Source organism: Ictalurus furcatus, chromosome 8, assembly GCF_023375685.1.
Source record: "Ictalurus furcatus strain D&B chromosome 8, Billie_1.0, whole genome shotgun sequence".
NCBI lineage: Eukaryota > Metazoa > Chordata > Actinopteri > Siluriformes > Ictaluridae > Ictalurus > Ictalurus furcatus.
Window position 1 is genome coordinate 1188774 of NC_071262.1, and position 24708 is coordinate 1213481.

Sequence of the window (24708 nt, forward strand, 5' to 3'; positions counted from 1 at the left end):
GGTGCACTTTAAGAGCAGCAGCTGATTTGATGCACTTTTTAAAAATGTAACCTTTTCTTTTTTTCGCTCTTTTTATAAAATATATATATATATATATATTTCCCCCCCTTCTTTTCACTGTTGGAATTCACTTACTCGCATGTTTTGCCAGCACGCTGTTGGCTATACTGCATATCAATACCTATTGTGTATCACAAACATCTTCAAGTATTGTGATATGAGATTTTCATCATAATGCAAATGCCCCTGGAGCACTATATTCAGCTGGTCAAAACGGGTATCTTTGCACTATTATCTGTGCTTTTTTTTTTCTTTTAAATAAGACAGAATTACTTGTGTGATTGCTACAGACGACTTTCGCTGGGTGAGTGAACGTAAAACGCAGGATTTTAAATCTGTAAATATAATCGTGAAGAATCTTCGACCTGGTAAATTCGTCCTGACAGCTCCTGCGCTGGATGACTCTATCACCCCGAGGTGATGGAACGCCGCTTATTATCGCGTACGCAGGCCGACGGCGTGTTCGGCCGAGACGAGGACTGGAGCGCGTGTGCCAGGGAAGAGAAGCTCGCCGTCTATATTGATCCACATCAGAGGAGCTCATCTGTATCTGTAGGTTAGAGCCCAGGGGTCATTATATTAGCCGTAGGAGGAGCTGATGGATGACACACTCGCTCCGAACCCGCAGGACATAAAGCACAGGAAATGAGTCAGAACGCCGCCACTTCACAACACGGGAGCTCTGCAAATCTTGGGGATTTTACAGCTTATAAAAGCCAGCGTGGCGTGAACACAAATGCCTGCGAACATAGTCAGTCATGACGGCCTGTGAGCGAGTACGGTATAAAAACAAGACTAGCACGAGACACTATGGGAAAATCAACGTCGCGTGAACGAGCGTTAAAGCCGGAAACGACGGTGTGCTGTAAACGGAAAACCCATGGACATGTTTATTACATGGACTCGCTGATTAAACCGGGGTCCCGATAAAAGGGCCGGGGTTAGCGTGACACGTCACAGCGCCGCTGAATTCCGGACTCTGATTGGTAAGAAAGTGTTGATTCGTTTCCTAGAACAGCAGCTCAGCTTGACCGTAGCGCTCGTTTATGTCAATACGTCCATTCTGATACGTTATGGTTTCTATAGCAACAGCCCGTTCACAGGGGCTCGACGAATAACGAACGTGTTAAAAACGTGCACATCGTTAACACGGTGAGATTTTCTGTAAGGAGATGTTTATTTCACACTGAGAGAAGGACGTCCTCTCGGAGTTCTCGGAAACGTGACGAGGCTGCCATTTGTCGATTTGTTCTGTTCATTTTAAAGAGAGAATAAAGAGAGGTCCGGTGAGGGAATGACTGTTTATAGCGGCTATGATGTAAGCGAGAACTGGACCTTGCGTTAATCGTAACTATAAATGGATAAAAGGTACACCGTGTAACGACACTAAAACGCAGCCCGCGGCGTTTCATTCTTTACTCGACAACAGCGAGTCGTTAGGATTGTTAACGCCGGGACGGATTCGGAAAGGTTTGTGGCTGAGAGATATGAAGCGGCGCCGTGGCGTTCTCGGATAGCATGTTAAACGTGTGATGGGAAAGTATACGAGGCTAAGCGGCGAGGTTTGCACTTACAGCCTTAATTACACTTTCCTGTGCATTAGATCTCCGTTCCTACATCCTTCAATATTTCCCAGTCGATATCTAAAACGAGATATCGATGAGCACGAGCGCCGTGTCGTTCCCGTGTAGCCCGAGCCACGTTATCGACAGGATCAGCTTCAGAGAAGCCACATCTCCGCGCGGCCGGGCACGCCGTTTCATTAGCGTCTGGAATCAATTATTGATATCGAATACATTTTTAAACATTGACATCTGTGAGATTTGTTGAGATGAGAGGGAGCGAGAGAGAGAGAGAGAGAGAGAGAGAGAGAGAGAGAGAGAGAGAGAAGGAATGAGTGATTAGATCTGTGTACCGTCACGTACAAAGGACCTGCTCTGATTTTAACGAGCGAGGGCAATTTGATGGAAAAAAGCAAATAGCGTTATTAATTTTTGAACATGAATCCCTACAGCATGATGTTTTAAGCAGTGTGATGTAGTCGTACACAGTGATATATATTATACAGACAGAAAACACACACACACACACACACACACACACACACACACACAGTGTGCCTCCACTGCTTATAAAGCTGCATCCACCCACGCATGTCATTCAAATGAAACATCGAGGCACTTTCAGGTCGTGATGGACAGCCCAAATTGGGCGGGATCGCCAGGAGGTGACAGCCAGTGACTCATCACGCTTTCCAGCAAAATGGGGAAATAGCAGACCTGTCACGTTCTCCCGTTTCAGCCTTCATTAAACAAATCATCTCTCGTTCCCTGCGCTTCTTTCATTCTCTCTCCCTCCTGCTATCATTTCAGCGTGAGGCACCAATCAGACGCTCCACCTCCAATAACCGTCGTTTATGTAGTGCGGGAAAGACAAACCTTTACAGACAGACAAAATAATAATCATTTCAAATAACGCTGTAGAGATCAAAATAATAACAATTTTTTTTTTTTTTTTAAAAAGACACGCAGGTCTGACCTGCTTTACTCCGATCCACGACTACATCCAGACGTCTTGGAGCTTTCAGCATTTTAACATCCACAGATTTCCAAGGCTCTCTTTTCCCAATGCCTTACAGTAGGTTCCTAAAGCGCCATGTTTACTGAGTCCTATTTTCCCAGGGTTCCATGTTCCCAAGTCATTTTTCTCTTCTCAAAGACTTATGTTCCCAAAAATCTCTACGCTCCCACAGCTTCCCGTTCCCGAGCTACTATATTTACAATGTCCTGAATTCTATAGTACATGTTTCCAGGGTCCTCATTTCCACTGAGCGATCAATCAATACCATCCATCCATCTAGCAAAAGTCTACGCTTCCAGAGTTCTGTATTCTCACAACCCTATGTTCCCTAATGACTATATTCTCAGTGTCCTATATTCTTCAAGTACTATATTTTTAAGTTGCCATTACCTACCCAAATCCCCATGTTCCCCAATAAGCCCTATGTTTTCAGGAACTTATGTTTCCGAGGGCCTGTGTTCCCAGGGCTCCATGTTCTCCATGTTCTCTTATATTAGGCTTTAAAAGGCTTTATTCGTCATGTATACATTACAGCACGGTGAAATTCTTTTTCCTCATAGCCCAGCCTGATACAGCGCCCCCTGGAGCAGAGAGGGTTAAGGGCCTTGCACAAGGGCCCAAGAGTGGCAGCTTGGCAGTGCTGGGGCTTGAACGCCCCTATTGAGCCTTAACCGGTTGGGCCACCGCTGCTCGTATATTCTAAAAGTTTCACGTTTCCAAGGGCCTACATTCCCAAGATTCCATGTTTCCCACATTCACTCTTCCCAAAGCTATATTTTCCCAGGGTTCCATGCTCCTTAAGCATACAGTATATATATAAATAAAACTTCCTAACAATCCCATGTCCCTATAGTCAGGTCTTCCCAATACACTCTATTCCCAGCGCCCTATATTCCCTCAATACGATACATTTTACTGTTCTGTCTTCCAAAACTCCGACGTTCCCAAGCTCTAATGTTTCCGTAACCCCATGTCCCCACAGTCATATGTTCCCAGAATTCCGTCATCCACAAGTGCTATATATTCTAAAAGTTCCCAAGGTCTTAAGGTCCTAACATTCCATGTTCCCATTTTCTCACATCTCTGTGTTGCCTCGTTCCTGTTCATTTATCCGGATATTTCGTATTCGGTATTCAGGTTATCCGAAATTACATTTCTCAATGGATCATATTCTTTGGGTATATCGATGCACTCCTGGAAGAAAGAAAACTATCCACTTAGAGTACTAGCTGCGTACCAAAACCTAGCTCGCTAACTAACAATGTGATAAGACTCCGGATATTCTCCTTCTGTCGTGCTGCAAGTGGTCACTCGAGCGCTTTGATGTAGATGACAGATGGCATATAGACGCGCTTGCAAGTTTTCAAGGCAAGTGGTGTAAACAGTGCTGTGAAGTAAAACTTACGACACACAACTCTTCCTAATGCCTCCCAACAGTTATCTCTGAGAGAGTGCGGCGTGAGAAGTTCCTGGGTTCTGCAGATGAATTTATCACGATTAATTATGCATGAAGGCGTGTCTCCTGAAGAGGGGCTAGCGATGGTAACTTTGCTATAGCGTGTTGAATCAGAACGTAAATAAACCATGTAGAGGGGACGCATCGTTCCTGTATGGTAGTTCCTGGTTGCAAAAACGCAAGAAGCTTTTAGATGTACCTTCAAAGCTGCTAAGAGGAATAGAGACATTTCCTACCTCTCCGTAAATGTGCAGGACACAAACGGCAAAACACGGAACACATGCTGGAGAGATTTGGGGAATTTCCACTGCTAGCTACTTTTTACAATGAAAAAATAAATAAAAACAGATGTAGGACATGCCCAGATTTTGTTTTCAGAGTCCTGGCTAAAACATTTTTATGTCAAACAAGCCTGCGGTAAAGGTTTAACGCAGATTCTCATATTTCCTCAGATCAAAACGATCGTATTCCATAAGAGTGTATGACTCTGTTCGCATCGTGTCCGTTTTCCCTTTTGGGAAAACCCTAGGAAAGAGACTCACATGTAACGTAGATGCGGGTTCTGGGCGAAGGCTCGAGACTGGATCGTCCTCAAATTGCAGTTCATGATGGTCCTGAAACAGAAAAGAACACAAATATTTTTGTTTTCCTTCTCAACCAACCGCCGTGACATTTTCCCAAACACTTGTAGGAGTGTGCTCACTCGAAGAGGGATTATTGTAAATGGCTGCGAAGGCTAAACCACGATGGTATCTATGGAAACCGGCGTTCAGAGAGAGCGGGCCTGTGGATCGCGCCAGTGTCAAACAGCGAGTGTGCTGATTACCTGCTGATTTAAAGTCGCATTTGAGGTAAATAATAGGTCTGGGTGGAAGCACACGAGTCGTGAGAGGAGGAGAAAGGTGCAGTTTGGTTGTTTTAACCCGGGCTGACGTTGGCACCATCTGAGCTGATGATTATTTAGACGGCTAAAGGGGATGAAAAAACACCCAGTGTCGTATCTTTCTCCTGAGGCATCATCACAGCCAGGATGCTCATCGAAAAGCAACCTCTCCTCCCTCTTGTAGTGACTCTCGCCAGCATCTTGAACCAATTATGTATATTGAATCCGTTTTTATCACCGGCATCTGTGAGATGTTCGTTCACGCAGAGAGCTCGCTCTTGTTTTCATTACGGGCGTGAGAACGACTAATCAGATCAACGGATTCTGATTTGGGACGAGCTCACACGAAGGCACGGTTTGTGATGCGGGACTAATCGCTCGAGCGCTCGGTAGGTCTGCCGATCGCGATTCGGATCCCGGGAGCCGAAAAAGCCCTAAAAGCGGTAAAAATATTGACCGATTTGAATCGGCGCACTAGTATGAATATGAAAAAAGATTGGATCCTTGCATCTGTGTATCGATTATGTCTGATACCATTCGCTGGCTCTTTTCTACGTGTGTTTGTTATTTAGAAAAGTTTGATATTGGGTCTCCTCACAGTACCAGGGTCATCAGATTGGTTCTGCACTCTGGTGCACGTATTATTTTCGTGTCTGTCTGGGTTTCCTCACGTCCATAGACCATCCTAAATCGTCCATAGGTGTATGTGTGTGTGAGTGTGTGTGTGTGTGTGTGTGTGTGTGTGTGTGTGTGTGTGCATGGTGCTCTGCAATGGACTGCTCCCATCCAGGGGGGTAGATCCTTCCATGTTGCCAGGATAGATCTACTGCAACCCAGGCTAAGAAGAAGTGGTTGCTGAAGATGAATGGATGAATTATAATGGGATCTTCATTTTTTCAGTTAATTCCTAGTCACCACATAAAGACTTTACAGAACTTTACAGAACTTTACAAGTTCTGATCTTTTGCTCAGATCAGTTCTGTCTGATCTTGATGGCTCACATTCAAATCTGATCTGTATTTGTCTTTATGGGAACCTTTCCCCAGAAATGCCCCACATGTGCACATCGAGTTCCTGGACAACTGTTTCGAACACTATTCAGCTTTTTGGAGGTTCACTCCCAAAATTCCCCAAATATCGAGTGCATCACCAATTTCCTCATCGTTCCACCGAATAAGGAGTCGCTGCTTTCGTCGTCGCCGTCCTCCACTGCTGTTCTGCCATGCTGCTCTCACCTGATGATGACGATGGCGGTGATCTGCACACCTACACCGTGAATACGTATCTCATCTAGTATCACATATAAACCTGGATCAGGTCTGATTTCAAAAGATCGAATGTTTGTACCCATCGTCCTGAAAAACATCAGATCCGTGTCATTTTAAGGCAGAAAATCGGATGGGTGTCACTTCAACCTGGTAATGTGAACATGTCTTCACTCTGGATGAACTCTAAAGAATCTAGTAGAACCCTAAACCAGAGTGGTTCCCCATCACAAAGGCCTGTGAAGCGTAAAAACACGTAAAATCCCCCTGAAGATACCGGAAGTGCCTGACGGTTAAAGCATTGGGCTTCTGATTGGAAGTTCATGATTTTAAATCCTAGGACCAGCCGAACCGTTGGGTTCTTGAGGAAGGTTCTAAACGGCGATTTAGGACCTTGGGACCTTCCAGCACCGGCACCTAGCGGTTTCCTGATCGTACAGTATATCGATCGTTTTAACATAATTAAACAGAAAATGTAATCTCAGATCAATAAAAAGGGTTAAAACAGCAAAGAAGCAATGAGATGCTGTGGTTTTCAGACAGGGTTTTAAGGCGCTATTGACAAACGCTAGTGGCTAATGAGAAACATGCTAATCAGAGCTGCTGTAATTGCTTTAAGCTTTCCGAAACTGGCTAGGAGAAGATTGTGCATGTGCTAGCGTGTGTATGCAAGACGGTGTGAGGACGAGCTTCCCGAGAGGCATCCGGAGACATTTTTTTGGAAAAGGAAGGAACATATCTACAGCAGGTCCAGCACAGAGAGGGAAGGGAGAAGGAGCCGAGTGGAGTTCTTGTCCAGACGCTGGGCGATGGGGGACGTAATTAAATTTCCAGGCTGCTTCAGTGCTGTTTATTTGATCAGCGCAAACTAGGCCTTGGGGAGGATCTTTTTGTTTGTGGGCTGACTTAAAAGGAAAATCCACGCCGCTAAAGTCGACCACTGGGAGGTGAGAATGCCCAGCTGCCCGGCTAGCATCGTCGCTAAGTGCTGATCCGTAGATCTACCACTTCAAGCGCTGTCGCGATGAGCAATGTTCCTTGAAGCCATGTCAGCTGCGTTTCACGGTGTCCGAGTTCGGGGTGAGGGAGAGATTAGCGATATGGTGATAAGAAGTGTTTCTGCTACTCACAGTCTCTGGATTCCGGTGTACAGAGCCATGTCAACCTCCTGTACGGTTTGCAGGCCCAACCAGTTCTCGATGTGTCTGTGGGGGGAAAAACACGGGAGAGGGGTTAGAGAAAGCGCTCAGGCTAGTCAGTTAGCATGCACGAAGTAGCAGACAGACATGTTAGCGGAATGAGAAATTCGCTATTTCAACGGCAAAAGTGTGACAGGTCTTCCTGGGTTTAACAAAGGCGGAGCTTAAGTTAAACTTGATCATGTGATAATGCCACAAATGTGAAATGTTAAATGCATCTCTTATACAGAAACCTTCTCTCAGAAAGGAAAGCATAGAATTCGCTCTAATGCGCTATCGTTTCCATAGTAACGGCTCATTCACAGGGACATGTACGACAGCTGCGCCACATAAACGGATTTTAGAAAAATATACACTGACATGGTTGAGTTTCGCGTAAGGAGAAGTTTATTTAAGATTTATGGAAGGAGTCTCCAGTGTCAGCGAACGATGAGTTCTCGGTAACAGGATAAGCCGTGTTTTGTTGTTGTTGTCGTCTTACTAACTTTAAGAGACAGGAAAAAAAAAAAAAAAAAGAGAGAGCCTGATGAGGGACTGTTTTTTAACTGCTTTAAACTTGTTTAGCGGACGTTCCACAGCATTGAATGCAACTATAAACGGATAAAAAGTACAAAACTATCGTCAGCAAATTGCCGTGCTAGAAGAGGAACACGTGGCAGTTGGTAGCCTTTGGGTAATTTTTTTTAAAAACAGAATTTATTTTAATGATATGCAAAGATATGCAGTTAAGGGGGCGGGGTTTAGGATTCCGCCGATAGAGACGAGGCGGCTGTTGACTTCACCAATAACGCAGCGTTAGTCCTTTCAAAGAAATCTCACGCTTCTCTCTGGCACATTTCAAATCGGATATAAAACTAAAGTGTTGATTAACGCACTTCGCCGCCCAGATAAAGACGGACTAAAGAGGTAATTTCTGCTCTTTATGGAAGGCGCGAGCAGCGACGGCTAATCGTGAATCTCCAGCTCTCGCAGCAGCAGATGTGAGGACATCCAGCTGCTGTCAGCTTTTGAGAGAGTGTGACTTCATAACACACACACACGCGCTGATTAATGACTGTTTTCGTCCTGGAGCGATGTTTTCGAGACGTGGTGAATATCACTTCGGGGCGATCGCTGCGTAGCGCCGATAAAGCCGTGGCTCTGGAGGAGAACTGCGGCAATCACAGAGAATCGAAGAGAAGCGTTCTCCTCGCCGTATCACGGCTTTACAGAGGGATTTGAAACGTAGTTTATAAATGCGTCATTTAAAATTCCACTGAAAGGAGCTTTTGGGTTGTTTTTGTGCATGGAAAATACTCAAAGAAACAAAATGGCCGATTTATACGTTTTCCAAGCCATCTATCTAGATGCATCTTTGTTGTTGTTGTTGTTTTTTTTTAAGCTACAATGCTAATGTAAGGCATTTTTATAGCCACCAGTTTAGCATCCTTCCTCAGCATGAACATATTATACCGTCGGCTCGTGCGCTTTAAACTGACGTTCCAATGAAAAAGATGCAAAATGGCGGTCATTTTTGGGTTAAATTTTGCAACACAAAATTGTACACAGTTTTTAAAACACAAAAATAATCTCATTTCCATATTCCATTATATGAGAAAAGACACGCGACGGAATTCATACGATTATTCGTTGTTAATCCTTGCCGTTCGCGCAGGCAATTAACGCCATCACACGTGGCGTTATTCTGGATCTTCGTCTCTCAGTGTGCGGACACGGTTTACCCGAGTGGGAAGAAGAGGCCACGCCCACACTCTGAGAACGAAAACCGACACCTCGTGTATAAACGTAATGTCATTTCAGCACTACAAAGCAGAACAAATAACAGAACTCAAAATGACAGGATAATTATATTTGTATTCCCGCAGCATTTATTTCTTACATCTGTCCCCGCTTTCCCTCACCTTTTCATATTACCCCGTCGGCCTTGGAGGAAAAATAAACCACTTCCGTTTATTTATTTATTTATTTATTTATTTATTTATTGAAAACCTTGGCTTCAGTAATGAACTTTAACTCCTGCTCAAAGAAAGCGTGTGCCATTTATAACCAGATATTTTAGAGAGAGAGAGAGAGAGAATAAAAAGCAGAAAATGAAACAATATGTCAGGATTTTCTTTGTAAGCCCTTCCAGGTTCTTGTAGAAGAATTGTGACTAATAACTAATTATCTACGACATTCGTTAGCATTAACAAATCATCAGTACAGCGTAGACATTATTTTATCAAACAAGCTGTTAATTAGGGTCTTATTTAATGGTTCTTTTTTTCAATTAAGCTCAAATCAGACTCTCGTGAAAGGTCTATTCACTGTGTATTAGTGTTTAGTTTATATTCGCCAATAATAAACGAGTAATATTAGCAAGACGCCGGAGACGCCGAGGACAACGCGACGGATCCGGCTGTTTGGTAACGGCACGAGATCCGCTATGAAGTTCTTCCCAGGATTTAAGGTTAAATTTGAAATTTTGGCAAATAACCACGCTCCCTACCTCTGACATGATGAATACACTGACATTCAAGACGTGCGCGTCCCGGGTAGCGGAATGTAGCATCCGCACAAGTTTTGGCAGTAAAAGTCGTGAGATAATTACGGGGTTGTTGTTTTTTTTTTCCTGCACCGGAGCCAGCATGGGATGTTCGGCAACACAGGCAGATGGCTCTGTATGAAGTTTTATAATTTGGCCTGGAGGGACCCGAGGCTTCAGCTGCCGTCTAGCTAACGAAAGCTAAGCTCGCTAAGCCTCTGCGCATCAGTGCACTCTCTGGCTGGGTGTGAATTCAGAGCACCGTCGGGATGCTAATTCAGATATTCAGATGGCTAAGATCTGAAGACTCTGCCTTTCTGACGGGAGAAAGAAGCAGCAGGCTGCCTGACAGCAGAACCTAAATCAGTGTAAATGATGTGTGTGTGTGTGCCTGATGTTTCCAGAACTATACAAGCATCAAGATCATCTTAATTTGACAAAGAAATTGGAAATAAGAGGCTAACAGCGTTCAAATGAACAGCGGTGTTGTTCATTTTGGTTAGCCCGATCTGCTAGCAACAAAAATAATGAATATAATCCAGTGGGATCTGATTAGCATTGCGTAACACACACGCGGCTTTCGGTCCTATTTAGCCATATTAGTGACGTACTGATGGACGTTAGACTCAAGCACAAGCAGTTTGCTTTCTGGAAGCGTCAGGAGCCATAAGAGCGATTAAGATTGGCCGCTAGGATGGGATGAGTCATGTGCCAGCGCGAACAAAAATGAGTTTGGACAGACGAGGGCAAGCTCCAGAGTTTAAAGAGAGACAAAATGGTGGAGGGAAGAAAGAACTGCAAATGCCGGTGCCGTCTAAAGAAGGCTTTTCAGTGATATTCAAACTTGTCCCTAGGGTAAATTTGCAAATTTGATGTAAATTCAAAACGAAGAAATATATAAATAGGTGTCGACAACGAGGAAGTAGAAAACCAGGAAGTGGAAGACGTGAAACAAACAGGACGTAAAATGAAAGTATATATATGTGTAGAAAATGGTAGAGTAAGCTCTCTACTAGTAAACCCACACACAGAAAGTGCTGTCCTTTAGAAGTACCAGGGCTAGAACATTAGCCATATTCCCTATAGGCCCAAAAGCCAAAGTAGTAGCCTTTTCCGGTCCTCTCCCCCCATGCGTTTCCTCTAGATTTATGACATACCCAACTACCCACAATGCAATTACAAGCCGGCTAATGAGGGACCGTGTAATGACGGATACGGCTGCCGGGGTCCCTGGAGTGCATGTTGGACACTGATGTAAAATCCTGCCCTTGTCGTCTTGCCATTGTGCAGCACACCCATGACATTCTCCTCATGTCTGCCTACTGGGAGAGTTAAGCAGCAGCTGGAGGACGGAGACTCATCAAACACCAGTCAATTCAAGCGTGCTAAGCTTCTAAAAGGCGGCCATCTTGTCAAGCGTCCCAGAGGACGCCGGACCCGCCGAGTCTTTACCCGTCTCAAGCACTTAACGATTAGAAATGTCTGTCGATTCGTCGTAATGCTACCGGTTCGATCGTAGTCTTTCTTTCGGTCGCTCATTCTTTTACGTTCCGCCTGATATTCGCTCTAATACGTCATCGTTTCTATAGTAACAGCTCGTTCACAGGGACCTGTACGGCAGATGCCCCACGTATTCCGATTTAAAAAATATTTCCTGTAAGGAGAAATGCGTTTATTTAACACTTACGGAAGGAGTCTCCAGTGTCAGCACTTTGTAACAGTCAGACGTAAAGCTGCGACTTTAAGTTTTCCGACATCTCTGTGACATGATAAGATGCGTTTGTTTATGTTTCGTTAACTTCAGGAGAGAGAAAAAAGAAAAATGACAAACGCGAGGATCCACACTGACGATGAGGTGGATTCAGGCGCAGTACAGGACCGATCGTATTCTGTCTCCTCCATACGAGGATGTAATAACAAAATGAAGTGGAATTAAACTCCTGGCCGTAAAGTAAGAGCCTGACCAGCAGATGAGATAAATGGAGACCTGGCACATTCATAACACACGCAAAACCCACCCAAAGGGAACGCGTCTTCGAAAACGTCTTTTTCGACAGGATTTTCAAAAATATCCGTAAACGTCTGTCCGTGCCGTTAACGCTTCAGGAATTCTCCTGTCAATAGATCCTAGTTATCATCAAAGCATGCAGTTTTTGAAAAGGACAACAGATCGATGGACAGAACGTTCCCACTGGTGACGACCGCAAACCTTCGAAATACGCGTCGGGTCACGTCTGTTTACGCCGGGACACGTCCAGCGTAATTACTGTAATGTCTTGTTTGGCCAACATGCTTTAAGTAAAGTTAATCAAAAACACGCAGGTCATTAAGATCCAGCCAGTGGTGTGATAAAGCGGTTAGCGTGCTGCTTAGCGCCGGACTCTGGCTTTGGAGCCCTACCGGGTGTATCCGGTGCTGGAGGATCGATAGCTAGAACCACTGGAACGGATCAATCGGAGGAGTGAGTGATGGACGGGACTGGATTCAAATTGCATAGTGAGCCTTTTTCCCTAGTGACTAATTGACCAAGGGACTAATTGATGGAGTCATCGATTGGGGAGCGCAGCGCGTAAATGCCAACTAATGAGCTTGACAGCTTCAGGATTCCTGAGCGTCCTCACTACTGCAGGTCTTCACGAACTCGTATGTAATACGTTACGAAGCGGTATGGGCCGGTGTCGCATTTTGCATAGGAGCTCTGCATTTAAACATCGGATTACTCTGCCACGAGGTGCGCCACTCATAAATACACCAGGACCCTCCAATAAAAACACAAGACGACAAGCCAATTGACACTTACACCCGGAATGATCGACAGCTGCGTTGGTGTTTTCAACTCTCCGGATATTAATACTAAATACGGTTCTTCAAGGGTTCCGAAGAATCCACTTACTCACAAGCCCAGTATTCCCAGGATAGAGGTCAGATCCACCGTGATCCTGGCCCAAATCTAGAACACTTAATAGTTTTTCAGCTTGTCCTATAAAAGGTTCTATATATAAACAGTTGGTTTCTCAATTAGACAGGATTCCAAGGAACCCTTGAGGAACCATTGTTCTTAAGAGTGCACTGTATCTCCGTTGTATGATGCTCACACTTCTCCAGGTGGGAATACACACTGGAATGGAATTCCCGGCCACCATGCACACACAAGTTCACACCTACGGCTAGTTTGGAGTCACCAATCCACCTACTGGTGTGTTTTTGGAAGGTTTGAGGAAACTCACATGAACGTGGGGAGAACAATCAGGATCAGGATCGAACCTGTGACTGGCGCTCCAATTAGAACCCTGTGACCTTTCCTCTAGGGTTCCTCTAGTCTAGACAGAGAAGCTAAAGCATCATTCAGGGTTCTGGATTTAGACTTTCTTTTAAAAGGTGAAAGGAAATCGTTCAATAATAATAATAATAACTTTTTGTAGAAATTCCTAATGTGATCTTTCAAGCAAAATTACACTCGTAGAAAAATGTCTCCTTAAAGATTTTACTAGGAAGTTCTTCTACATAGACCCTTGAAGGGTTTTTCCACAGAGGGATGAATGGACAACTCTTCAGGGTGCTGAGAAAGATAGGGAAATGTATTTTCGATTATGAAAGTACATACGGTTAGTGAATGATCTCCACATCGGTACGTAGAAAGCTGGCTGAAGTGACGGTGTGCTCACTAATGTTCTACAACCATTCTTTTTTTATTTATTTATTTTCAAAATGCAATTTATTTTTGCCCAAAGTTGAGTTTCTTCCACGCTGCCTGGAGCTTTGCATCATTGGTCCACGGGGTTCTAACTAGACACACACGCCAAAATCCATCAGATCCACAGCGATGCTCGGATTCTACTCGACTTCTGTCTGGAAGCAATCGGACTGAATCAACTTTATTTATCCCCAGGCGGGCAGTTCAACCATTGCTGGGCTTTTCAGCCGTGACTGCAGAAGCAGTGATAAATAAATAAATAAATAAATAAATAAATAAATAAGCAAGCACACACACGGAGTGCATCAAATTAACGTCACGACTCCAACAAACAAAGAGAAGAAAGAGTATACAGAAACTACTGCTACAACGTAATGCCATGACCTCTATCGGTTCAGTGCTCCAAATATTCCTATCTCTATTCAGATTTAAACCTGAAATGGGCGTGGCCTAAACAGGGAGGATCCCCCCCCACGTTTAGACAGACATGTTTTGTTTTAAATCCCACTCATTCTGTTAGGGTCACACAAAAGGGTCAGAAGGGTCACGACCTTGCTCATGACCTCACGACCTCTCGGGCATGCGTGTGTAGAACGTAAACTCGTGCGCGTACTTTAAAACGGTGCGCGTTATTGTGCCGGAGACGGTCTTATAGGAGAAAGAGCGTCGCCTGTCACGCGGCTATAGCATCAACGCAACGAGGTCTCTGAATATTTCAGCAGCGCTCGAATCACGGAGGAATGCGGATTCGCTCAAAGACTACGGGATAAACTGTCGTCAGATCGGTTAAAGTGGATATTCCACATCTGTTCGTTTGGCGGAGGATTTTATCCAAAGCGCCTCGGGTCCGGGAACAGAGCTGAGCAGCTGAGGGCTATGCGTCTTGGTCAGGAGCCCAGTAAAGGCTCCAAAGTGGGCAACCAAATGGCGGGCTACCAAACTAAAGTTTCACCCTAACGTCAGCAGATTGTGCCGTAGCCATCCAGAACTCTTCTGGTCTCTGGATGAGAACTTCCTGTTCCCTGTATACATCAGGGTTTCTTTTTTTCAACAAACGCGTAGAATAATCATTATATCAATATCAATATGACCAACAGCTAGCCAACTGTTTTATGATGCCAAGCTCTCATTGGCTGTGCTTGAGGGGGCGGGGCTTCCTGGGGGTGGTCTATTATCATGATACGAAATATTTGTCAAAAGTTATGAGACTCGATGATATCCTTCAAGATGAGTAGCTGTCTTATAATAACAACGGGGGAATAAATACGACTTAAAAAATTAAATAATGCAGAATTATTTTGATTCTAATTAAATACTATAGTAAAGCGTTAAAAACAATTCTTTAATATTACTTACTCCTACTACAACTATTATTATTATTATTATTATCATCATCACTGTGTTTTACTTATATATGCATTAATATATGACATATTTAACAAGAATAATTAGTAGTAGGTGTGAAACAATTACAAGAAATACTACTACTACTACTACTAATAATAATAATAAATATAGAAGTATTTAAAACAGATCCACACAAAGAATAAAGTGCCACTGTGATATAAACGAGGTTATAAGGCTTAGAACCGCTCCGGTACAGTTATAATTAGAAAAATAAATAAATAAGCCCACTGTAGTTTCTCAGACACTTGCGTATGTCACCCAGCAGCAGTTTAATTAACTCGGCCTGAGGTGAAGAAGCTGTACACACCGCTACACACCGTCACACACACCGCTACACAGCTTCTTCATCCTGATATCACTCTTCCTCAGCTTCATCTTTATTCTGTTCAGCGAAGATACGGCAAACGGGACGCGACACCCATGCACGCGTCGGGGGAAAAAAGCCGGAGCTGTTACATTTTCATCTGCGTCACGTTATCACCGCTCACACATCCACCACTCACACACCCGCACTTTCCCTAAACGGAAATCCGGCTCCGCACGCACGTGTACGGATATCTCGTCGGAGCGTAGCGTCCCGTATTCACGGCTCTCGTGTCGTACGCACACTCTGCGTTGCAGATTTTTCCCGAACGCCGTTCGGTTCTCTCCGGATTTAAACAGACCGGCGCTTTGTTTGCGTTTGTACAAACCAGGACGCAGAATTCATGAAGGGATTAGCCGGCATATCAAAAGAAAGTAGCGCCGCCTCAGACAGTAGCGTTTTGGCGTCAGGGCTCACGATCAGGCGTGACGTAGATCGATTATACAACTTTCGGATTCGAATATTTCATTTATATAATGAAATCATTCCTGTAAAAAAAAATTAAAAAATAGACAATCGTTTAATGTGTCCCTAGGTTAACTAGCAGCCCGGGTGGATATGTAAGCGCTAGTTAACTAGCATTAAATCTAGCATAGTGTCACCGGTTCACGTAAATTCGTTGGGTTTTGTTTTGTTTTATGAGGATTTATTCAACAACAAACAAACTTCTCCAAATATACCATAATATAGCCGGCACCGGAAAAGCGCTAGCTAACTGTTAAAGGAAACTAGCTCACACCGTCACGTTAACTCGAGTCCACGTTGGGTTAGAGAGTTAAGAGTTAGCCAGCTAGCGTGTCATGAGGGATTTTCCTGACGTTCCAGGACATCCTCCTCAGCTTGGAAGTCCTACGAGTAGTCGGGAACGCGACCTGAAGCCCGAGTTCTTCACGTGACCGAGTCAAATCCACATGGCCGCTCTCACCGTCGACAGGAAAATCACTGCTTTCGTTTTAAACAGAGATTAGAGTCGAATTTGCTGCTTTAGCTCACGCAACATAATAATTCATGGTAATATAGAATATTATTTAGATTTTATACACGTTATAAAATAATCATTTAAAAATATACAATAATACACTTATTCCTCTTCTTCTTATTACACAGGATATTATTTATCATTATTATTAGTGATCAGATTCCTAGATTCCTGGTGATTGCTGTTTAATTTTAACCACTTAAACATCTTTATAACTTCCCCCATGTCCATTTTTCCGTAAGCTCTGTCGAAAGTGAGGAGAACGGGAAGCAAATGAAAATAGGAACCAAAAGATGAAACCCTGTACCACGTGGATGGTCTGGAGAGTTTAGACTTTAGATTGTTGAGGTTGTGGGAGTTTTTTTTTCACTTTCAATAAGTCAGCATAAATATTGAAATAACCTCATCTCAGTTTACTGCTGATGCGAGAATCCCAGCAGCTCCGAGGCGCACGAGACTGTCACTTACCAGCGAGCATTTGTACAAACATCTCGCTTACGTTAGCTGATCAGAGCGCAGGTATCTGAGTAACTAAGAGTTTCATAAGCCTTCACATCACGCTTTTACACGGTGTCACACAACGGGAGAAACCGAGCTGCTTCATAAATATGCATTAACTGCAGATCTGCATACAGAGTGTGTGTGTGCGTGTGTGAGAGAGAGAGAGAGAGAGTGTGTGAATGTGTGTGTGAGAGAGCGAGTGTGTAAATGTGTGTGTGAGAGAGCGAGTGTGTGAATGTGTGTGTGTGTGTATGATGGTGTTTGAGAGCGTTTGATAAGGTGCAAGTGTGTGTGTGAGAGAGAGAGAGTGTAATGTGTGTTTGTATGTGATAACGTGTGTGTGATAATGTGTGCGACAGTGTGTGTTTGTGTGATGGTGTGAGTGCGTTTGATAAGGTGCAAGAGTGTGTGTGTCTGTGAGAGTGTGAGAGACTGTGATAGTGTGTGCGAGGGTGTGTGAGTGTATGATAGTGTCTGCGAGAGTAAGTGTGAGAGAGTGTGTGATAGTGTATGATAGTGTGTGTGTGTGTGAGTGTGAGAGAGTGTGTGATAGTGTATGATAGTGTCTGCGAGAGTGAGTGTGAGAGAGTGTGTGATAGTGTATGATAGTGTGTGTGTGTGTGAGTGTGAGAGTGTGTGATAGTGTATGATAGTGTGTGTGTGTGTGAGTGTGAGAGTGTGTGATAGTGTATGATAGTGTGTGATAGTGTATGATAGTGTGTGCGAGAGCGAGTGATAGTGTATGATAGTGTGTGTGAGAGTGTGTGATAGTGTGTGTGATAGTGTATGATAGTGTGTGCGAGAGCGAGTGATAGTGTATGATAGTGTGTGTGAGAGTGTGTGATAGTGTGTGTGATAGTGTATGATAGTGTGTGCGAGAGCGAGTGATAGTGTATGATAGTGTGTGTGAGAGTGTGTGATAGTGTGTGTGATAGTGTATGATAGTGTGTGCGAGAGCGAGTGATAGTGTATGATAGTGTGTGCGAGAGCGAGTGATAGTGTATGATAGTGTGTGTGATAGTGTATGATAGTGTGTGTGATAGTGTATGATAGTGTGTGCGAGAGCGAGTGATAGTGTATGATAGTGTGTGTGAGAGTGTGTGATGGTGTATGATAGTGTGTGTGTGTGTGATAGTGTATGATAGTGTGTGTGATAGTGTATGATAGTGTGTGCGAGAGCGAGTGATAGTGTATGATAGTGTGTGCGAGAGCGAGTGATAGTGTATGATAGTGTGTGTGAGAGTGTGTGATGGTGTATGATAGTGTGTGTGTGTGTGATAGTGTATGATAGTGTGTGTGATAGTGTATGATAGTGTGTGCGAGAGCGAGTGATAGTGTATGATAGTGTGTGCGAGAGCGAGTGATAGTGTATGATAGTGTGTGTGAGAGTGTGTGATGGTGTATGATAGTGTGTGTGTGTGTGATAGTGTATGATAGTGTGTGTGATAGTGTATGATAGTGTGTGCGAGAGCGAGTGATAGTGTATGATAGTGTGTGCGAGAGCGAGTGATAGTGTATGATAGTGTGTGCGAGAGCGAGTGATAGTGTATGATAGTGTGTGCGAGAGCGAGTGATAGTGTATGATAGTGTGTGTGAGAGTGTGTGATGGTGTATGATAGTGTGTGTGTGTGTGATAGTGTATGATAGTGTGTGTGATAGTGTATGATAGTGTGTGCGAGAGCGAGTGATAGTGTATGATAGTGTGTGCGAGAGCGAGTGATAGTGTATGATAGTGTGTGCGAGAGCGAGTGATAGTGTATGATAGTGTGTGCGAGAGCGAGTGATAGTGTATGATAGTGTGTGTGATAGTGTATGATAGTGTGTGTGATAGTGTATGATAGTGTGTGCGAGAGCGAGTGATAGTGTATGATAGTGTGTGTGAGAGTGTGTGATGGTGTATGATAGTGTGTGTGTGTGTGATAGTGTATGATAGTGTGTGTGATAGTGTATGATAGTGTGTGCGAGAGCGAGTGATAGTGTATGATAGTGTGTGCGAGAGCGAGTGATAGTGTATGATAGTGTGTGTGAGAGTGTGTGATGGTGTATGATAGTGTGTGTGTGTGTGATAGTGTATGATAGTGTGTGTGATAGTGTATGATAGTGTGTGCGAGAGCGAGTGATAGTGTATGATAGTGTGTGCGAGAGCGAGTGATAGTGTATGATAGTGTGTGTGATGGTGTATGATAGTGTGTGTGTGTGTGTGATAGTGTATGATAGTGTGTGCGAGAGCGAGTGATAGTGTATGATAGTGTGTGTGAGAGTGTGTGATGGTGTATGATAGTGTGTGTGTGTGTGATAGTGTATGATAGTGTGTGTGATAGTGTATGATAGTGTGTGCGAGAGCGAGTGATAGTGTATGATAGTGTGTGCGAGAGCGAGTGATAGTGTATGATAGTGTGTGTGATAGTGTATGATAGTGTGTGTGATAGTGTATGATAGTGTGTGCGAGAGCGAGTGATAGTGTATGATAGTGTGTGCGAGAGCGAGTGATAGTGTATGATAGTGTGTGCGAGAGCGAGTGATAGTGTATGATAGTGTGTGTGATAGTGTATGAGTGTGTGTGATAGTGTATGATAGTGTGTGCGAGAGCGAGTGATAGTGTATGATAGTGTGTGCGAGAGCGAGTGATAGTGTATGATAGTGTGTGTGATGGTGTATGATAGTGTGTGTGTGTGTGTGTGATAGTGTATGATAGTGTGTGCGAGAGCGAGTGATAGTGTATGATAGTGTGTGTGAGAGTGCGAGTGTGTGAGACTGTGTGATAGTGTGTGCGAGAGTGTGCTAGACTCGTTCGGCGAGTCCAGACGCGACAGCATTAAAATGTCACGACCTTCATGAAATTCCTGCAGATCAGCATCATGAAGCTGTTAATAAATGAGAATTCCCTCCATCATCTCGTCTTCCTCGTGTTCCTCGAACAGCTTCTGCACAAACCTGATCACTCTCTCGCACCTTCAGCTGGCGTGGTCAATCCTTTTCCATGAGAAGAAACCTCGGCGTGAAAATTTCCCCCTCCGTCTTCCAGAATGACTCGGAGCACGCGGCGCACTCGCGGCGTTCTGATCGCTCTTCATCGATCAGACGGTCAGGAGGTCACGACACCGAACCCTTAAGAAGAGCTTTTCGACGGACGTCACGCTTTTATCCGTTTACAGTTACATGTACAGTACAGCAGTACGGAATCGCAGGTTTATACGCTGTTGACGCGCTCGCTCGGATGTGTTACGGTTTCCATAGCAACGGCTCGTTCACAGGTACTTGGAGGATATTTTTTTGCGCCAGGAGAAACATGTTTATTTAACATTTACGGAAGGAGTCTCCAGCGTCAGCGCAGCGTCCAAGCTTTCGGACGTCTTCAGGACAGACGAGTTCACGATTTGTTTGTGTTTTTTTAGAGAGAAATTCAAGAGAGAGAGAAAAGAGAGAGACGAGAGAAAAGAAAGAAAAGAGAGAGAAGAGGGAGGAAAGAAAAGAGAGAGAAAAGAGAAATGTGAGGAAAAAAAGAGAGAAAAGACAGAGAGGAGAGAAAAGAGAGAAAATAGAAAAGAGAGAGAAAAGAGAGGAGAGAAATGTGAGAGAAAAAAGAGAGAGAGAAAAGAGAGGAGAGAAAAGAGAGAAATGTGAGAGAAAAAAGTCAAAGAAAAAAGAAAGAGAAGAGAGAGAGGAGAGAAAAGAGAGAGAGGAAAGAGAGAAGAGAGAAAAGTGAGAGAAAAAAGAGAGAGAGAAGAGAGAGGACAGAAAAGAGAGAGAGAGAAAAGAGAGAGAGAAGAGAGGACAGAAAAGAGAGAGAGAGAAAAGAGAGAGAGATGTGAAAGAAAAGAGAGAGAACGAGAGAAGCTGGTGAGGGAAGGAGTGTTTGGAGCTGCTGGAGGAAAGGTATCAGTAAGTTGCTGTGGTGCGAGAGGAATAAACCCCCCGGGACGTGCCGTTACAGGACAATAATCAACGTCCGCGTGATAACCGACCGAGACCGTCCTGTCAGAAACGAGAACTTTCTTCTCTTTTTCCTCGTAGAATCTCGGGAGTTTGCGTTCCTAATCTAACTTCATTCCTCGGATCTGACTCGGCTACAGAAAGTTCTCGTGCTCTCTCTTCCACACCTGGAGCATTAGCATAGCGCTCTCATCTCGCCTCGGTGCCTCGGTATCAACACCCCGAGCTCCCGGAGGCGCTGAGGGAATCTGCTGAGTCGGCAAGTGCCTCTATGATACGTAAAACAAACAATCCAAATATCCCGAGGCAGTCATGCAAACGTACATCCCCTTCCTCCGTAACCTAGCGCATTTTTCTCACTTTGCAGGAACAGGAAGTAAATGACACGCCGGCTCTGTTTACCGAATCCCTCCGCCCGTCACGCTGGTTTTAGAGTCAGTGAATAAAATCAAATGATCTGCCTCAATACGTGGCACGCGCCGACGCTTTTTTTTTCCTCCCCTCTTCCATTTTCTCCGTTCTTATTTTCCCCCCAGACTAAACCACAATAAGAGATGATCCAGTATACGCCGCTGCTGTAAAAACACGCGTTACCCTCGTACGTTTCCGCACACTGGAGCCAAAATTGCTTGTTTTCTTTTTCCTGATGTGAAATGGGAGCTGGCGCTGTGACTCACTGTGAAATGGGAGCTGACGGCACCTTGCACAAAGGGCGCTCCATAAACACGCATATTTAATCCAGGAATCGTGTTCTGGCAGCGCTCCAATCAACAATCAACAACCCTGGGTCCAATCTACAGAACTTAGACTGTGTACACAAACCTGGTCCATTCCTTCAATCCTGACTCTTACGGTTGGCGCGCACCGTTTGTTTCGCCCGGGTGGTCCTCAGGAAAAAATAATGAATTAATTAATTAATTAATTCGCTGGAGTAATCCAGGATCTCGATCCTCTATCCTAAACTTACAGTACTCCTTTTTACCTGCTTCTGGATTAGCGCAACAGCCTAAGCTAGCAAACCCGCGTGTCTGCTATTATTAGCGTGTTTATTTATTATAATTTATATAGATATATTTAAATTACATTAGCACATGCACCACATAGACTATAAACATCGCTGTGGATGCTCTTCCTTGTATACACGCGCTGTCGGCCCTCTTCCTCATACATGAGCTCACAGGCTCCCACGATTGGCTAGTGTCGCTGTGATTGGCAGGCGAGAGAAAGATAGAGAGAGAGACAGAGAGAGAGAGAGAGTAGGCCCCTCCCACCCTGAAACAGCACGGACAATCACGCCGCGCCCTCTCTCGGACTGGCCGTGACATCGCCTGGATTCGAACTCGCAAAACTTCGGACGACAGGGACGGACATCGCTTTGTTTCTTCCGTCCGTCACCGTTCCGTCCGTCTGCTCTTTATTTTCTCGCGTACGTGTTCTCTCCGTCGTATTCTTTCCTCCGTGTCCTCGTGCACCGCTCGTCACGTTTCTGCCGGATCTCAAGCTGAAAAAAAACTAAAGACGACGCCGTGTCTAAGATGTCTAACGTCCCCCCCCTCCCACCTCTTTTTTTTTTTTGAGTCATTTCTTATGAAAATCCCTCCACACACACACACACACACACACACACACACACACTGACAGCACTGACAAACTGTAGCTCTAACAGCATCGTTCATCACAGCGCACAGAAAGAAAAACACTTCTATTTACCATCCAGCATCGAGGGCACATTGTGTGGTTTACGTCTCTCTGGATCCAGAGAGAGAGAGAGAGAGAGAGAGAGAGAGAGAGAGAGAGTTCTAGTCGTCATGGAAACACACCTTTTTTTTTTTTGTTTGAATATTAACGCTGCCTAATAGATCTTTGCAGAAGCTAGCAAAAAGCTTGTGACAGTTATGAAAAGCCTCTTTGAGGACGAAAGCAGCTCGGGCGGTGGAAGCCAAGATAAAACACGTCTTCAAAGCCGCCGCTCCGTTCCGTCCCATCCCTCCTTCTTACGCAGAAATCCCTCTTTTCAGACGCCGTGCTAATTGATTCTTCCTAATCAGAGTTAGCGCGCGCAGCAAACCTCGCCGTACAAACGTTTCGCATTTTCATCGTATTTACATAGTTCTCGTGTTTGTTGCCTGACGAGTCAGGGATAAACACACTGTAAACTCCTCCGGCCTGAAGACTTGCGGTTACAGCCTCACCGCTGACTGATACACAGCGCCGACACTGGAGACTCCTTCCATAAACGTTACATCAACACATTTCTCCTCACAGAAAACTCCTATCGACGATGGATGAGCGGTTACTATAGAAACGATAAGGCATTCGAAAAAACGCATTAATAAATGCACTTCCTGGAGTAAACGTGATGTCAGTTACAGTTCCGCATCATTAACAGTTGGGTGGGATTAAAGGTCACAGCGTGAAGGTCGTTCTCTCTCTCTCACACACACACACACACACACACACACACACACACACACACACACACACGGATAAGGATGTTATGCCGCGGTCATGCTGTTGTCTGTGTTTTTAACACCCAGCAGCTGGTAGCTCTCCTTCAGAGACCGGCGCGAACAATAGGTTCCAGGGGGGAAAAAAAAGAAAATTCAGCATCAAATTGTGCAGCGTCCAAATAACAGCGGCCTCCGAACTCCGCACTCTGAGCTGGAGCGCGTCTGCTCGCGCTGATAAACACTCCTGCAGGGAAAGATCTGAGAAACGCTCACAGCCTCCTCACTGCTGTTTAACAACGTGTGTGTGGGGTTTAAACCTTCTGCTGGCCAACACACACTTCCTCCTTCCTTTCATGACACACTTACTCCTTCCTTCCATGACACACTTACTCCTTCCATTACACACTTCCTCCTTCCTTCCATGACACACTTCCGCCTTCCATTACGCACTTCCTCCTTCCTTTCATGACACACTTCCTCCTTCCTTCCATGACACACTTCCTCCTTCCATTACACACTTCCTCCTTCCTTCCATTACGCACTTCCTCCTTCCTTTCATGACACACTTCCTCCTTCCTTCCATGACACACTTCCTCCTTCTATTACACACTTCCTCCTTCCTTCCATTACACACTTCCTCCTTCCTTTCATGACACACTTCCTCCTTCCTTTCATGACACACTTCCTCCTTCCTTCCATGAAACACTTCCTCCTTCCTTTCATGACACACTTCCTCCTTCCTTCCATGATGCACTTCCTCCTTCCTTCCATGACACACTTCTGCCTTCCATTACGCACTTCCTCCTTCCTTCCATGAAACACTTCCTCCTTCCTTCCATGAAACACTTCCTCCTTCCTTCCATGACGCACTTCCTCCTTCCTTCCATGACACACTTCCGCCTTCCATTACGCACTTCCTCCTTCCTTTCATGATACACTTCCTCCTTCCTTCCATTACGCACTTCCTCCTTCCTTCCATGACGCACTTCCTCCTTCCTTCCATGACACACTTCCTCCTTCCATTACACACTTCCTCCTTCCTTCCATTACACACTTCCTCCTTCCTTTCATGACACACTTCCTCCTTCCTTTCATGACACACTTCCTCCTTCCTTCCATGAAACACTTCCTCCTTCCTTTCATGACACACTTCCTCCTTCCTTCCATGATGCACTTCCTCCTTCCTTCCATGACACACTTCTGCCTTCCATTACGCACTTCCTCCTTCCTTCCATGAAACACTTCCTCCTTCCTTCCATGACGCACTTCCTCCTTCCTTCCATGACACACTTCCGCCTTCCATTACGCACTTCCTCCTTCCTTTCATGATACACTTCCTCCTTCCTTCCATTACGCACTTCCTCCTTCCTTCCATTACGCACTTCCTCCTTCCTTCCATGAAACACTTCCTCC

At 44.7% G+C, this 24708-nt stretch overlaps 1 protein-coding gene across 1 annotated transcript in view; it reads right to left on the reverse strand.

The window, feature by feature from the left end:
• ntrk3a (neurotrophic tyrosine kinase, receptor, type 3a) overlaps positions 1 to 24708 on the reverse strand; it is a 183406-nt gene that overhangs the window by 128354 nt on the left and 30344 nt on the right. Inside the window, exons 2-3 of the mRNA XM_053630231.1 lie at positions 7375 to 7449; positions 4639 to 4710 (exon numbers count right to left, since the gene is read on the reverse strand). Of these exons, the coding sequence (XP_053486206.1) occupies positions 4639 to 4710; positions 7375 to 7449 (147 nt within the window). The remainder of the gene's footprint in view (positions 1 to 4638; positions 4711 to 7374; positions 7450 to 24708) is intronic.